Source organism: Megalobrama amblycephala, linkage group LG7 (genome assembly GCF_018812025.1).
Source record: "Megalobrama amblycephala isolate DHTTF-2021 linkage group LG7, ASM1881202v1, whole genome shotgun sequence".
Lineage (NCBI taxonomy): Eukaryota > Metazoa > Chordata > Actinopteri > Cypriniformes > Xenocyprididae > Megalobrama > Megalobrama amblycephala.
In genome coordinates, this window is record NC_063050.1 from 51,262,576 (window position 1) to 51,277,581 (window position 15,006).

At 38.3% G+C, this 15,006-nt stretch overlaps 1 protein-coding gene across 1 annotated transcript; it reads right to left on the reverse strand.

Moving 5' to 3' along the window:
- Positions 1 to 794: 794 nt before the first annotated feature.
- tuba8l2 (tubulin, alpha 8 like 2) lies at positions 795 to 11,430 on the reverse strand. The gene is made up of 4 exons (XM_048198020.1): positions 11,273 to 11,430; positions 6,278 to 6,500; positions 2,669 to 2,817; positions 795 to 1,829 (listed from the first exon to the last, which is right to left on the reverse strand). Exons 1-4 carry the CDS (start codon positions 11,273 to 11,275, stop codon positions 855 to 857), a joined length of 1,350 nt encoding a protein of 449 aa, XP_048053977.1. The 5' UTR covers positions 11,276 to 11,430; the 3' UTR covers positions 795 to 854.
- Positions 11,431 to 15,006: the final 3,576 nt, after the last annotated feature.

Below are 15,006 nucleotides of genomic sequence, written 5' to 3' on the forward strand. Positions count from 1 at the left end.
TTAGTGTTTGTCTTATTATTAATGCTCTTTCGGTAGATACAAGTTTTGTATGGTTTACAGTTCAATACAGTATACGCCATTTTAATTGGGTAATTATTACATTAATTTAAATAATACAGGCCTAATTATTACTATTAGCATAAATGCTTTTGATTAAATAGTCATGAAAATATCCAATAAATATATAAAATGAATATTACTGTTAATATTATTATAAATGTAATTATATATAGTATAATTTTGTCTATAAAAAGTGACTAAGAAGTCTAATTATAATTTTTAATTATTAGTATTTGTTTTATTAATGCTCTTTTGGTAGATAAAACTTTTGTATGGTTTAATTATATATATATATATATTGCATGATTTAATTATCTAATTATCATTTACAGTTCAATACAGTATACACCATTTTAATTAAATTAAATTAATTTAAACAGTATATTTATTATTAGCATAAAAGCTTATGATTAAATAGTGATGATAATATCCATTATTAAACATTGTATATTAATCATTTAATAGTTTTTTTCCCTCCATCATTAATATGATTAATTGCAGTGATATTGTTTCTTTATTATCAGAGTTTTTTAACCAAGGGTCATATATAAAATAAATGTAGTACAATAATGATCTGTTAAACTTACAAAAGTGATATAATATCATAGATACAGATCTTATAGAAGATCATTCAAAATCAATCAAAATCCAAAATCATTTCTATATTGGAAGGAATTGCCGGTATTTGACAATGTCACCAAATTATTAAAAGAACCACCACAACAACAACAACATCATTTAAGCTAGATTTTATTTAATTTTTCTGGTAGAAAAATAAACAACACTTTTACATTTTAGTACTCTTCACCCTCCTCATCTTCCTCGAATGAATCAATGCCCACTTCTTCGTAGTCCTTCTCCAGAGCCGCCATATCTTCTCTGGCCTCAGAAAACTCTCCCTCTTCCATTCCCTCGCCCACATACCAGTGCACAAAGGCTCTCTTGGCATACATCAGATCAAATTTGTGGTCCAGACGAGCCCAAGCTTCGGCAATGGCAGTGGTGTTGCTAAGCATGCACACTGCTCTTTGCACTTTGGCTAAATCTCCACCGGGAACCACAGTTGGGGGCTGGTAGTTGATGCCCACCTTGAAGCCAGTGGGACACCAGTCCACAAACTGGATGCTTCTCTTGGTCTTGATGGCGGCGATGGCCACGTTGACGTCTTTTGGAACCACGTCTCCCCTGTACAGCAAACAGCAGGCCATGTATTTTCCATGGCGTGGATCGCACTTCACCATCTGGTTGCAGGGCTCGAAACACGAGTTGGTGATCTCAGCCACAGAGAGCTGCTCATGGTAGGCCTTCTCGGCGGAGATTACCGGAGCATAGGTGGCGAGCGGGAAGTGGATACGAGGGTAGGGGACCAAGTTGGTCTGGAACTCCGTGAGGTCGACGTTCAAGGCGCCGTCGAAGCGCAGAGAGGCGGTGATGGAGGAAACGATCTGACTGATGAGCCGGTTGAGGTTGGTGTACGACGGGCGCTCGATATCCAGGTTCCTCCTGCAGATATCATAGATGGCCTCGTTGTCCACCATGAAGGCACAGTCGGAGTGCTCGAGGGTGGTGTGGGTGGTCAGGATGGAGTTGTATGGCTCCACCACAGCCGTAGACACCTGGGGAGCTGGGTAAATGGCGAACTCTAGCTTGGACTTCTTTCCGAAGTCAACTGAGAGACGCTCCATCAGAAGGGAGGTGAAACCTGAGCCTGTGCCTCCACCGAAACTGTGGAAGACCAGGAAACCTTGCAGCCCTGTGCATTGGTCAGCCTGTGTGGAAGAAGGGAGGGAAGTTGCATTTAAGTTTCTGTTATTTTGATCTCATTTGTAAGCAGGGCTTGACATTAACTTTTTTGCTCTCCAGCCACTGTGGTTAATGGTTTTCCAAAGTTACTAGACACTCAGCATTTTCACTGGCCACAATTTTAACATCAATACCATGGGGGGAAAACTGCCATATAGACATTTTTAATATTATCTCATAATCTGCTGTCACTTTAAGACATGACGCACGGATCCATTATACTGTTACACATGCGTTTTCTTTCTCAACTGTTTACATTCACTTAAAACATAACTGACTGTGTTTACGTGAATACTCACCAAGACCGCCATTTTGACATTATTTTGTGTGCATTTGACTGCGCAATAAGCAGTGAAAAAGAACTCAGTTTAGTACTGAGAGGCATCTTTATATGCCGCACTTTGGGCACAAAATCTGCGGGAATGTGTAAAATTATGCGCAATTCACGCAATCCCACGCCGAAATTCAAACCCTGTAACACCAACAATATTCATCCAGAGCAAATGAAACGAGTGAGTGAGGGGAGACGGGTTTGTGTGTCAACTCACTGTCTGAAAGCGCAGCTGGTATCGTGTATCTATTCAGATATTTCAGTATCAATATGTAGCAAAAAAATCTGTATTTTTGACAACACTACATTGCACTTAGTTTATTATTTCAGATGCCTTTTTAAAAGACTACAATTTAAAAATGCATATATTATATATAAAATTCAACCCTCTAAAGTGGCTAGTAGGAGTGACTGCAGGGTGTTAATGTCAAGCCCTGTTTTTAAATAAATGTAACACTATTTTTTTCACATTACCAGTTTGCGTATGCGGTCCAGCACCGAGTCAATGATCTCCTTGCCAATGGTGTAGTGCCCACGGGCATAGTTATTCGCTGCATCCTCTTTGCCTGAGATGAGCTGCTCAGGATGAAACAGTTGGCGATAGGTGCCTGTGCGGACTTCGTCTGAAAGAATAACAGTACCATACAAAGTTAGAGCAAAAATCATCAAATCCTGAACAGTGTTGTTACTGTCAACTAAAACGAAAACTATTATAAATAATCTTTGGTATTTGAAATAAAGCTGAAATTATAAATATAAATATTAGATGAAAAACTTATATGTAACAAAAACTTAGAAAAGTTGCTTTGGCAAATAACAAAATTACTAAATCTAAAACTGAAATAAAAATAAAAGATAATTACAAATATTAATTAATACTATAATAGCATATAAATACTAATACTAAAATAACACTGTTCCTGACCTCTATCCCTCTGAAAAAAAAAAAAATAGTAACATTTAATTATCAGTGATACATACTAGATTCACCCATGGTTATGTTATTATAATATTAATAATTTAGATTTAATTAAATAATTATAATTTTATAACAAAATAATACCATCACAGTTATGCTCTGTTAGATTCATTTTCAAAAACTTTTAGTTTGTTTATCTTCAGTCACATGTTTCCAGCCACTCATCTGTTTCCATGGACACTGACTCAATCACAGCTGTTCGTCATTAAGTTCATCACCATTGTGTATTTTAAGTTTCTCCTTGTGTACTCTTCATTTGTTCAGTATTGTTTGTGTTTTAGTGGCATGCTGTCTCAAGTGTTAGCCTCTTGTTTAAATAAACCTTGTTATTGTTTTTATTAACCTGCCTTCATCTTTGGACTATCTGTGACAGAATACTGGACCAAGTAATGGGTTTTGCAGCTCAGATCACTGCATTGGCACAGAGTGGCCTGAGCTTTATGGACTATTTACTGCGGTTTTGCAGTCTTGCCATCAATTCCTCCAATGACGACGAGACTTAAAAGTCTCTCTTCTGGATTGTGGCCAATTATCACCACCCATACCCCTTTTCCACCAGCATGAACCAGATGCTAGTTTAGAGCCAGTGCTATTGCCAATTCAAAGATGGTTCGACTGACAAGCCTTCTAAGAATCAGTTTGCCTTTCCACGGGCTACAGAGCCAGCACAAAGCCAGGTCTTATGTCACTGTCATGCTAGCGCGGCACACTAGGTTTGTTCGACAGGCATCGGCTTCTCGCAGACCAATCGGATCATGACACCAAAGCACCGTGAGAGAGATCCAAAAGCACAAGGAGTTGCATGCTCTCCAAACGCTCCTGCGGCACTTCGATGTCACATGTCGATCGGTCCACGCAGCTCTGATGCATTTCGAACAAGCCTTCCATCAACAATGGCAGACGTTGTGTTGCTATTGATGCTCACTGCTTTGCGAACCTATATCGTCATCCAAACACGGCGAATCCAAGGCGTTTGTGCAGCTCGCCGTAATATGTATAGACGGAGATTACAATCGAGCTGCTATAAGCTCGATTAGCTGCTATTTCAAAAATGGCAGTCACAACAAGCTTCTGTTCGTCTTGATGGTCATGGTAACCCTGCTCCCAGCCCCTGACGCAAACGGTTCTTTTGGTGCTACTTACGAACCACTTTTCCTGCTTCAGAGCTGGTGCTTTGGGTGTCAAAAGACAAAGAGACTAAGCTCTGGCTCTGAACCAGCACTTAAACTGCCTTGGTGGAAAAGGGGTACCAGTAGACCTCCCAGGCCCCAAAGGACTGAGTTGGAGGGAGGCCATCATCAGATGTCTGGAGAGTGTCTACCCACCCTGAATCATTTGTCTGTTGTTCGTCATTGCTGTTTCAAGACAGCACTGAGACTGTTTCAATGAACTGTGGGAGGGGAATTACCCTTATTGATCATGTCAAGCTTACCTCTGTCACCTTCACCTCAAAGCTCAGCCAGTCCTCCAGCCCCACCTCTGCTGGATGCCCGCAGCCCTTCGTACTCCCCGGGAACGCCTTGCTGCAATGTGAAGCCTCAGGACGTGCAACCACCAGCCTCACCCTTGCGAGAGGATCTTGTGGCTCCGCCTCTGATCCATTCGCACCACCTCAGCCCGTTGGCTTCGCCTTGGCTCCTCCCACCCTCTGCTCCACCAGATACCCTCGCCCCTGCGACTCCACCGAGTTCCCTCGTCCCACCGGCTCCTCCTTGGCCAGAATCACTTTGCTTCCACCTCCGACTTGCGAGCCTTCCGCTACGCTCCGTCTCTCCACCCCCACGGTTTCAGCCTCTTTCCCTCTGGCTCGGCCTCTGTCACACCGGCTCCACCTCAGTCCTTGTGCACTCTGGCTCCACCTCGAGCACCCGTCGCTGCACCATCGCCTTGGTCTTCAGAGCCTGCGGTGTCACCCTTCGGCTCTCCGTCTCCCTGGGCTCCACTTCTAACGGCTCATCTCTGTTGGTCGTCGTCTGTTAAGTCACCATCATGGCTTCTCCCTCCATCGACTCCGCCGTGGGCTTTCATTCTGGCTGTGCTCTGGGTCACCACCACCTGGCCACTCCTTCCATCATTGCCACCCTGGTCTCTCCTGCCTGTTTGTCTGCCCTCTTCCAGCCCTTCGCCTGCTCCTCGTTCGCCTCCAAAGCCTCCACCTTTGCCTACCTCGTTTCATCTCTTACGCCTTCTGAGAGGGGGCGCACTGTCACAGTTATGTTCTGTTAAATTCATTTACATAGACTTTGTTTATATTCAGTCATATGCTTCCCTGTTTAGTTTCCCACCACTCATCTGTTTCCATGGACACTAACTCAATCATCACAGCTGTTCGTCATTTAGTTCATCACCATTGTGTATTTAAGTTCCTCCTTGTGCACTCTTCATTTGTTCAGTATTGTTTGTGTTTTAGTGGCATGCTATCTCAAGTGTTAGCTTCTTGTTTAAATAAACCTTGCTGTTTTTATTAACATGCCTTCAACTTCATTTTTGGACTATCGTGCCTAATAATAATAATAATAATAATAATAATAATAATAAATTATGTACATTTATATATATTAATAACAATTTAAAAAACAATTACATTGAATTTATATTATTAAATACAAATTATTTTATTATACTGGACCGCTCAGTATCTGTTTAGCAAAATTACTAAAACTTTAACATTAAAATGAAAATTTAAAATATCTTTTTCATTTCAAAATATTAATATTTTAATAGTATATAAATTATATTAAAATAACAATGATCTTGACCCCCATCCCTCTGTAAATAATATGGTGTTTAATTTGCAATCAGTTTGCAAAATGATTGTTTATTGTGATAATAAATGTAATTATCGATTGAACACTGCTTGCTACTTATAAATGCAACATTTTTCACTGCCCAATCAAGACTGAAATGGTTGAAAATGGTTTATTTTTTAATAAATGTTGTGAAAGCATTAAAGCAGTGTGCTGTCCCTTTTTATTTCTATTATAAGTGCAAAGTGCTGCTTGGCGCTACAATTTTACTCAGTGTTAAGCTAAACATGGTAAAATGACAAATGCATGACCTCTTATGGCTTGTTGCCTTAAATGTAACACCATGACGATATTTACCAATGACCGTTGGTTCAAGGTCTACAAAGATGGCACGTGGTACGTATTTGCCAGCTCCAGTATCACTGAAGAAGGTGGTGAACGAGTCATCATGGCCACCCACTGGTTTGTGGCAGGGCATCTGGCCATCGGGCTGGATACCGTGTTCCAGACAGTACAGCTCCCAACAGGTGTTGCCCATCTGGACGCCAGCCTGGCCAACGTGGACAGAGATACATTCACGCTGTGGAGAGGAAACAGATTATTAGTAACTGAGTAATGCTGCATGGCAATGCAAACATAACATATTAGGTGACGATACTTTCAGTAGTATTCCTCCTAAACTTAACCTTGATGGGACATTTAGCGGTCAATATGAAATCAAAAATTATTTCCAAACCCAATATGAAAATTTAAATCATATGAAAGCTTGTTTCTGCCACGGAATAAAACAATTTAAAAGATCATTGCGACTTTTTATCTCGCAATTCCTTTTTTTCTCAGAATTGCGCGATATAAAGTCAGAATTGCGGGAATATAAACTCGCAGTTGTGAGAAATAAAGTTAGAATAGTGAGATATAAACTCGCAAATCTGAGAAAAAGTCAGAATTGCAAGATATAAACTCGCAATTGTGAGAAATAAAATTAGAATTGTGAGATATAAACTCGCAATAGCAAGAAAAAAGTTAGAATTGCGAGTTTAAAATCTCACAATTCTAACTTTTCTCGCAATTGCGAGTTTATACCTTGCAATTCTGACTTTTTCTCAGATTTGCATAATATAAAGTCGCAATTGAGAGTTATAAAGTCAGAATTGGGAGATGAAAACGCAATTCTGAGAAAAAAAAGTCGCAATTTACTTTTTTTTAATTCAGTGGCGGAAACAAGCTTCCATAAAATCAGTCATGTATACTCTTTTCTGGTAAATGTTTATCCAATAAAGATGCATATAAAAATATACTGATTGCATTTAACAATAAAAAAAATTCCAGCTGCTTTTCAGACTTTTGTTTTGCCCACCAGGGGGCAGAAGCAAAAAAGGCTATTAACAGTGGGAGGTAGGTTTATTACACAATGTCGGTCACAGATGACTGACACCTGCAGCTGACAGGAGTCAGGACAGAACAAAAATACTGGCCAGATCACTCAAAGCCCCCAGACATGTTTGTCGCCAGTCATGGGTTTGTGCTTATCTAGATGACAACCCGGAGATAAAATCTACAGCCAGCCTTGAATTCATACTATGGCATGTTAAACACCTCTGTTTGTTTGGAAAGGGAGTTCCCTGAAAGACCCGACCTGGGAACCGTTTACGATGCGACACTTGCCACATATGGCAGACAGGCCTACTAACCCTCATAGCCGTTATTTTCTCTTCACACATACACAAGAAAAACCTTCCACAAACATTTCTTCGCTCCTCTCACACACCCTAGGAAGTCTGAAGCATGAAAAGGCTTGAGGTGTTGACAACAGCCCCAACACGTTTGTATCTGACAACAGAGCAAGCTGCACCCTAATGTGGAATTTACAGTATGTGTCCTAAAATGGAGGTTGAAAGAGTGCTGAAAATCAATGATGGGAAAAAACAAAACAATTGATTATGAAAAGAGTTGCGTTCTGGTTTTCTCTGACCATACATTACAATACATTCATGAGACAGCGGAATGTGCTGAACTAGTACTTTCCAAAAATGTGGGGGCAGTTTATTTATTTTAATACTTTTATTAATCAAAGTGGCAGTAAATACGAGGATTCCCAGGGAATGCATGGACTTATAAAATGCAAATTGTATGTATAAAAGTGTCTGCCAAAGGCATAAATGTAGGTGTTGCCATTAAACATTCAAATTTTGAAGACACCGGTGCAAAAATGAGTGTCACGTGGTTGCAGTAAAAGTGCTCTGTAATGATTCAGCCCCTAAATCTGTGCCTGCGCTCCAGAGAGATGGCCTACATCAGCCTGAGAAGAAATATCCAGACTGTTTCTCCTCTGTCGGCATGACTCTTCCTCTGCATTCATTCTCCTGGGGTTGGGTCACTATTTTTACCCCACTGTCCCTTTCTGCCTATTGGTGAGTCAGTGGGGAGGGGGGTGGTACATTACACAGGCACATGGGACTGCCTAATTTGGGCATGGTAGCCAGGTTAGAATTTATTTATGGGTTGTTACAGGTCATCTTTCCCCACTAGCTATTCTCCCCCCTCCAAAACCTCCACCACAAACCCATGAACCCTTTTTGCTCATCTTTTGACCCCATAGGGAGGTGATATGTTATCCTTCTGCATTTTTTTTTTCTCTTTTTCACTTCTGCAAATTCTGTCTCATAAATTTCTTATTCCCTCAGTTTATACAGGGAAATTGTGATGTATGGCCACAGAAAAAAAAAAGATAAAGATAATTGCAACTTTTTATCTCGCAATTCAGACTTTTTTTTCTCAGAATTGCGTGATATAGTCTAAATTACGTCAGAATTGAGATATAAACTTTTTTCCTCGCAACTGTGACTTTATATGTCTTCGGACTTCTCGCAATTCTGACATTTTTCTCGCAATTGCGAGTTTGTGTCGCGCAATTCTGACTTTTTTTTCAGAATTGTGAGTTTATATCTCACAATTCTGACTTTAGAACTCGCAATTGCGAGTTTGTCATGCATTTGAGTTAAAAAAAAAATCTGAATTGTGAGATGTAAAGTCGCAATTGCCTTTTTTTATTTTTATTCAGTGGTGGAAACAAGTTTCCATAGAAACTAGTTTGGAGACAATTATTATTTTTTCCCAATTCCTTGACCTTCAGCATTGGAAACTAGCTAAAAGCTGTTTGTTAACATAATAGCCAACATGGCCAAGTTGTCAGGAAAGTAAAAAAGAAGAAAATAATTTCATAGGGTGGAGCGTTATTTCATTTTGATGAAAGATTACAAAAGAAGAAAAAAAAAAAGTTTTTTCTCAAAAATTTGCACAAATCATCAGACCATCAAAATCGACCCTATTTAGTCTCAGTATTTACTTTCTAAATACATGTTAAGAAGGAAATAATTAGCCTAAAATATATTTTAAATGCACAAATTCACTTATTCATTTAAGTGAATTTGATATTTGACTTCACCTTCAACCTTATTCTGTGTAATGATTGCAAAAAAAAACAAATAAGACTTATGGTTACAAAGTGTAAGGTGAGATATGACAGAGACTAAGGTTTGTTAATTGTTAACTTTACTGGGAGGCAACCGACCTCACCACAAGATTTGTAAAGGAAAGAACAGAAATGCTTTTTCAGAGCTATTAGAAATAAACTAGCAATTTCACATCGCAACCATGCTTTAGAGAGCCAGCTTGCCAAATATTAAGGTTTCAGAAGACAACATCCAGAAATGTTGTGAAAGGTTTTGCTGGTGTCCAAAGCACCAAAAGACGAAAAACACAATGGCCTCAGGAGTGTGACAGTGTCCTTTAGAATGTGAGAACCATTTGTTCTTGGAATTCAGCACAAACAAACTCCTACACACTTGATTCTGATATATTTTCCATGTAAAACAGGCTTGGAGACCTACAGCACTCCATTGGTTGTAAACAGGGGGTGTGTTGGCACTACAATCCATTTTGCAATGTACGTAGGTTTATTACAAATGAGCATTGGCACACAATATTTCACACAATTAACCAAAGCTCGAGATTCTAGAACATTCACAAACTATGAATCACCATACACTCTTACAGTCATATCAAACAACCCCCTTCAACCATTATTACTCAGTTTTCTTTCTGAGATGTACTTAACTCTTATTATTATTATGCATATTTTCAATCAGCATGAACATCTTTGTGTCTTTTTCTGGATCATGGGACATACTGAGTCAGGGAGCCACAGTAAAATCACAAACACACCCATAATCACACATAAGCGCCTAAGGCATACATCTCTCAGTAGTTTTTTTATAGTACTGGAAATATGAAGTAGTGGTAAAGTATGGTCAAATAGCTATAAAAATAAAAATTAACAATTAAGCCAAAATTTCAGTTGTCACTTTTTTAAAGAAACGCAGTAAAATGGGAGAATGAGGCTAGTTGTCACAAACAATCAAAATTCTGGTTGTATAAATGCTTATTACCTCTAGCAGTTTGTATGTCTTATAAATCTTTATTAAAAAAAAAATCAAATGTTACGCACCTTATTTTGCTGATATGTAATTATAATTTATGAGTCATAGTTACTTCTTTTCAATTCTCAGTTATTTTGTGTTAATGTATTATTAAAATTCAAAATACTGAGTTAATAAAGCAGATCAAGCGTATGCTATGCGTATATCCTTAGCTAAGTAGGCTAGCTGTTTCCATGCACCATGCGCACTTTGGGGTGTCGCATTAAAAACGTTGGATGGAAACGCCAAGATGCGCATGCAGTCTTAAAAAATGCGTATAAAAATCCTACGCGCTTAACCGAGTCGAAAATGTTTTATTATCAAAGAAAACATACGCATAAACTATGATGGAAACACGTTTACCGAATAAATTATTTGATGCGCATCAAAAAAAGACACGTGACTTTGAGATGGGACGGCATAACTGGACCAACCAGCGCGCGGACCGACTCGTTGCGCAGCATCTGAAATGCTAGTTTGGTTATATTCTGAAATGCATGAGCAAAGTCTGTCGTGTTTTGGTATCATTACCTCTCAGAACTGTCTTACTCGGCCAAACAGTGGCATCCGCATGAGAAAGAAATATAAAATGGCCGCATTTAGTCTGCGCGCGCTTTGAGGAGTAATATATTATAGGCCTATATTATATATAACGTTAGTGGCTTCTCCCACTGCGTCAACTTACAGTGATATTTAACGCCAGTTCATCGGGAAGTGACGATATTGTTCTTTTTGACTCACTGGATGCTATATTCTCACATGCATATTGCAATTTTGCGCATAATATAAACGCATGACTGTTTAATATGTTTACTAACAGGCGAATAAACTTTAAAACAGTAGATTTGACTATTAAAAATAATGTTCTACTTACCATTTTGCTTTGGATTTGTTTTAGATTTCGCCGGGAAATTGAAGAACACTTGTCTCTCACTGCGTACCTACAATGTGGTATGAGTGAGACAGTCTCTGGCTCATTGACAGGAGTTTGATTTTATACTACAGCAAAGAGGAGGGGCAACCTGACACTCCTATGAAACTGTGAAGCAATATATTTAGACACAACATACATAAAAAGCATGCAAAACATCACTGTTTTGTGAAAAAAATTAAGGGTAAATAATGTGATGTATTTTGTTTATTAAGCTACATATTTTCTACAATTTTTTTAATTATTTTTTTGCCTTTTCAAGTCAACTCATACATTTTATATACTGAATCAACCTAACAACATCAAGGCATTTTAATGTCTTAAGACAAACAAACAGAGGAGCTTTTCGTTAAAAGCTTTAATGCAGAAAGCAGAACAAGGTTCACAGCAGACTACGCAGCTCTAATATTTTCACATACGACACTTCCTGAATTCCCTAAGGCGGCTCACTGCAGAACCAGTGGGCGGAGCTTGACGTCCAGCACCCCCTCGGTGGAAGTAATGGGTTAAACCAGAGCCGTTAAAAAACTCAGGGTTAAACTAGACGGTCCAACCACACCCATAATCCTGTTTTAACCTTATCGCTAAAGATAACTCCAGCCATTAAGTCCACAGAGGTGGAACTGGATTAGAAAAGCTCCACCCATTAGGTACAGAGAGGCGGGGCTTGATGTAGTGAGCGGCATTTGATTAACCCCGTAACTGCTGGTGCAATAAGGAGTTAAATCCATGCAACGTATCATTTCAAAACAATAAAGTATTGCAAAAGAAAATAAAATTTTGTAAATTAAAATAAAAATGCAAACAAATATAAAGAATTAAAAAATAAAAATAAAGTATGCAAACAAAAAGTAAATAACTCCAAAAGAAAAATAAAGTATCAAGAGAGAAAAAAATGTTATCAATATAGCAATAAAATGGAGGAAAAATAAAGATATCTTTATCTTTATTCCCCCACCCCCCCACCAGAGTTTTCATTTTTGGGTGAACTATCCATTTAAGAAATTTGATCCTATTTATCTACATTTTGCAACATGTTTTCCATGGCCATACCTACTAATTCATTTGCAACCTCCTTTTATTCTGCGTTTCAGCAAAGACTATAGGGTTTCAGTCAAGTGTGAGCTCGCAATACCGTTTTCCCTTTGCTCTTCACTTTTTTGTTTGTTTTCAAATGATGGCACTGTTTTGAATTGAGGATGTAGTCAGAAAACCGGTGCGTGACCACGCCTCTCTTGAGTTACGTCATCAGCTTGAGACGCAGACCATAAACCATGAGCAGATCGTGTCCTTTTATTCACTAGCATTTAAATGTGCATGGTTTCGTTTTGTTAACTGTGTATTAACAGCGTTAAAGAAGTTAACGGACCCTTTTCACGGACTGTGATGACGCGTTTTAACGGTCATCAATATCGTAAATCCTGCAACGTTTTTTATATTTTCATTTTTTTTTTAAAACATGTACATTTATAACAATATACTTATATATTACCTTTGCATCAAATTACAAAAACTTAGTTAACGCTGCTGTGAGGGTGTTTCAGCAGCTATGGGAGACAGTTAAAATGACATCTTTCTCTTTTCTGACTGCCGTTATCAATCACTTTCTATTTTTTTTTTTTTCCTATTTATGAAAGTTGCGAAAACACTATTGTGAAGATTTCTTTTGCTATTTGAGCAAATGGAAACACAAAAAAATATATTTTATGTATTCTCTTTTTACCCAACTATGACGACTTCCGCTTCTGAGAAACCCGGAAATGTGAAAAGGGTCTATCACATTCTTTTACATTAAACTAGCAGTAATTTTGAACTAGTGTAAACCGCTTCGGTTCGCCGATGTCCTCCCGCAGTTTAACACGTTTTAAACACGAAAACAAAAACATTTTAATGCTATAAAAGTGTGAACATTGGGACAAATAAACTGCAGATTCTGTCTGTTTCAGACAGTTTGGCCTACGGCTAACTTCAGCTGATCTAACGTGACAAACGCTGAGCACAGCAGCGACGCAGCACTTTTAGCATTAACCCTGTAACTGCTGGTGCAAACTAGCCTATTACTAACGGACTGCTGTGCTACAATATATGTATTCTAGTGTGTATATATATATATATATATATATATATATATATATATATATATATATATATATATATATATATATATATATAGATATACGATCTTTCATGTGGTTAATTTGGTTCTTGTTGTAGCCTATATTTCATAGAATATTTTATTTCTTTAACTTATCTAAATTATGTCATTCCTTTTGGTCTTTACCTTTACCCTAGTTCTTGTGTTTGTTTATATATGCTCAAAACTAAACTGCCCCTCCAGGATTTATTAGGGATGTGCCGATCGAGGCTTCTGAAGCAATGAAGCTTTTAAAACAAACTACATTTGTGCTTCGAAGCTTTTGCCACAGTGCTCTACTTCGCCATCTGGTGGTCAATACAAATTCCTACACCACCTGTGTGTCATTCAAGGATTAGTTCACTTTCAAATTAAAATTTACTCACGCCCATGTCATCCAAGATGTTCATGTCCTCCTTTCTTCAGTCAAAAAGAAATTAAGGTTTTTGATGAAAACATTCCAGGATTTTTCTCCTTATAGTGGACTTCAATGGAGCCCAAACGGTTGAAGGTCAAAATAAAATAATTAAAAGAGTGATTAAATGCATTTTTCCTTGGTCAATTGCAGGTGGTTTCATAGTTTCCCCTCTTCGTGTTCATTACAACACAACACAAACATGGACATTGTTAAAAAAACACAAATACAAATGCAATTACATATTTTTATTGAAGAATTATTTGTACTGCTGTGCTGGAACTTAAGTGGCTTCTTTTTTTACTAATAACATCCCCAGCTTTAGAAAATATTTGTTTGTTTGAGCCTGGCATGACGTATTAGTGAGGTAACGAAGCTTCATTTCCACAGGACACATGACAGCCTCATCGAGTACCTCAGGGATGACGTGTTTTTGTATGCAAAACCGGAAGCGAGTTAGCATTTTAGGGCTTCCGGTTCCATCGCCTAAAGTCTATGGGTTTTTTGAATGGGTTTTTGCTAAATCGCCTGAAATAAGGTTTGTGGTTAACAAAGCCTCTAAATATTTGCACGTTTTGATCTATGACGTAAAACACACCAGTTATAACCCGCTCGTGATTTTTTTAAACCTTTATTGTGTCTTAAAAATGGCGGTTGCTAGCAAGTTGCTAAAAGGGACTACTTCCTTTGGCGGGGACTTTAGACGTCATCATGACAAACAGGACATTTGGACAGCATTTCTCATGAAAAAGTGGATAAGTATTCATACACAGTGCAGATCATAATCAGCGATCACGTTTTTAAATAAAGTTGTTTCTAAATAAAGTTTGAGGAAGCCTGACGTTGATCCGCGGCCATAGAGTGCTGTAGTCCGTTTATAGCTTACTGTTAGCCTTTTATATCTGACAACTTTATTTAGGCTTCAAAATGTATAAATGTTGTGATAACTTGTAAAGATGATCTTGATAGACAAAACATGCAAGTGTCATAACCCTTTGTTAAACACAGAGCTTATTTTTTGCAATTTTACAAAAGTCTATGGGAAAAATGCATAGGCTTTCAATCGAGGGAACCCGTGCGCAGCTAACTTCCGGGTTGTCCTACAAAAACACGTCATCCCTGAGGTAC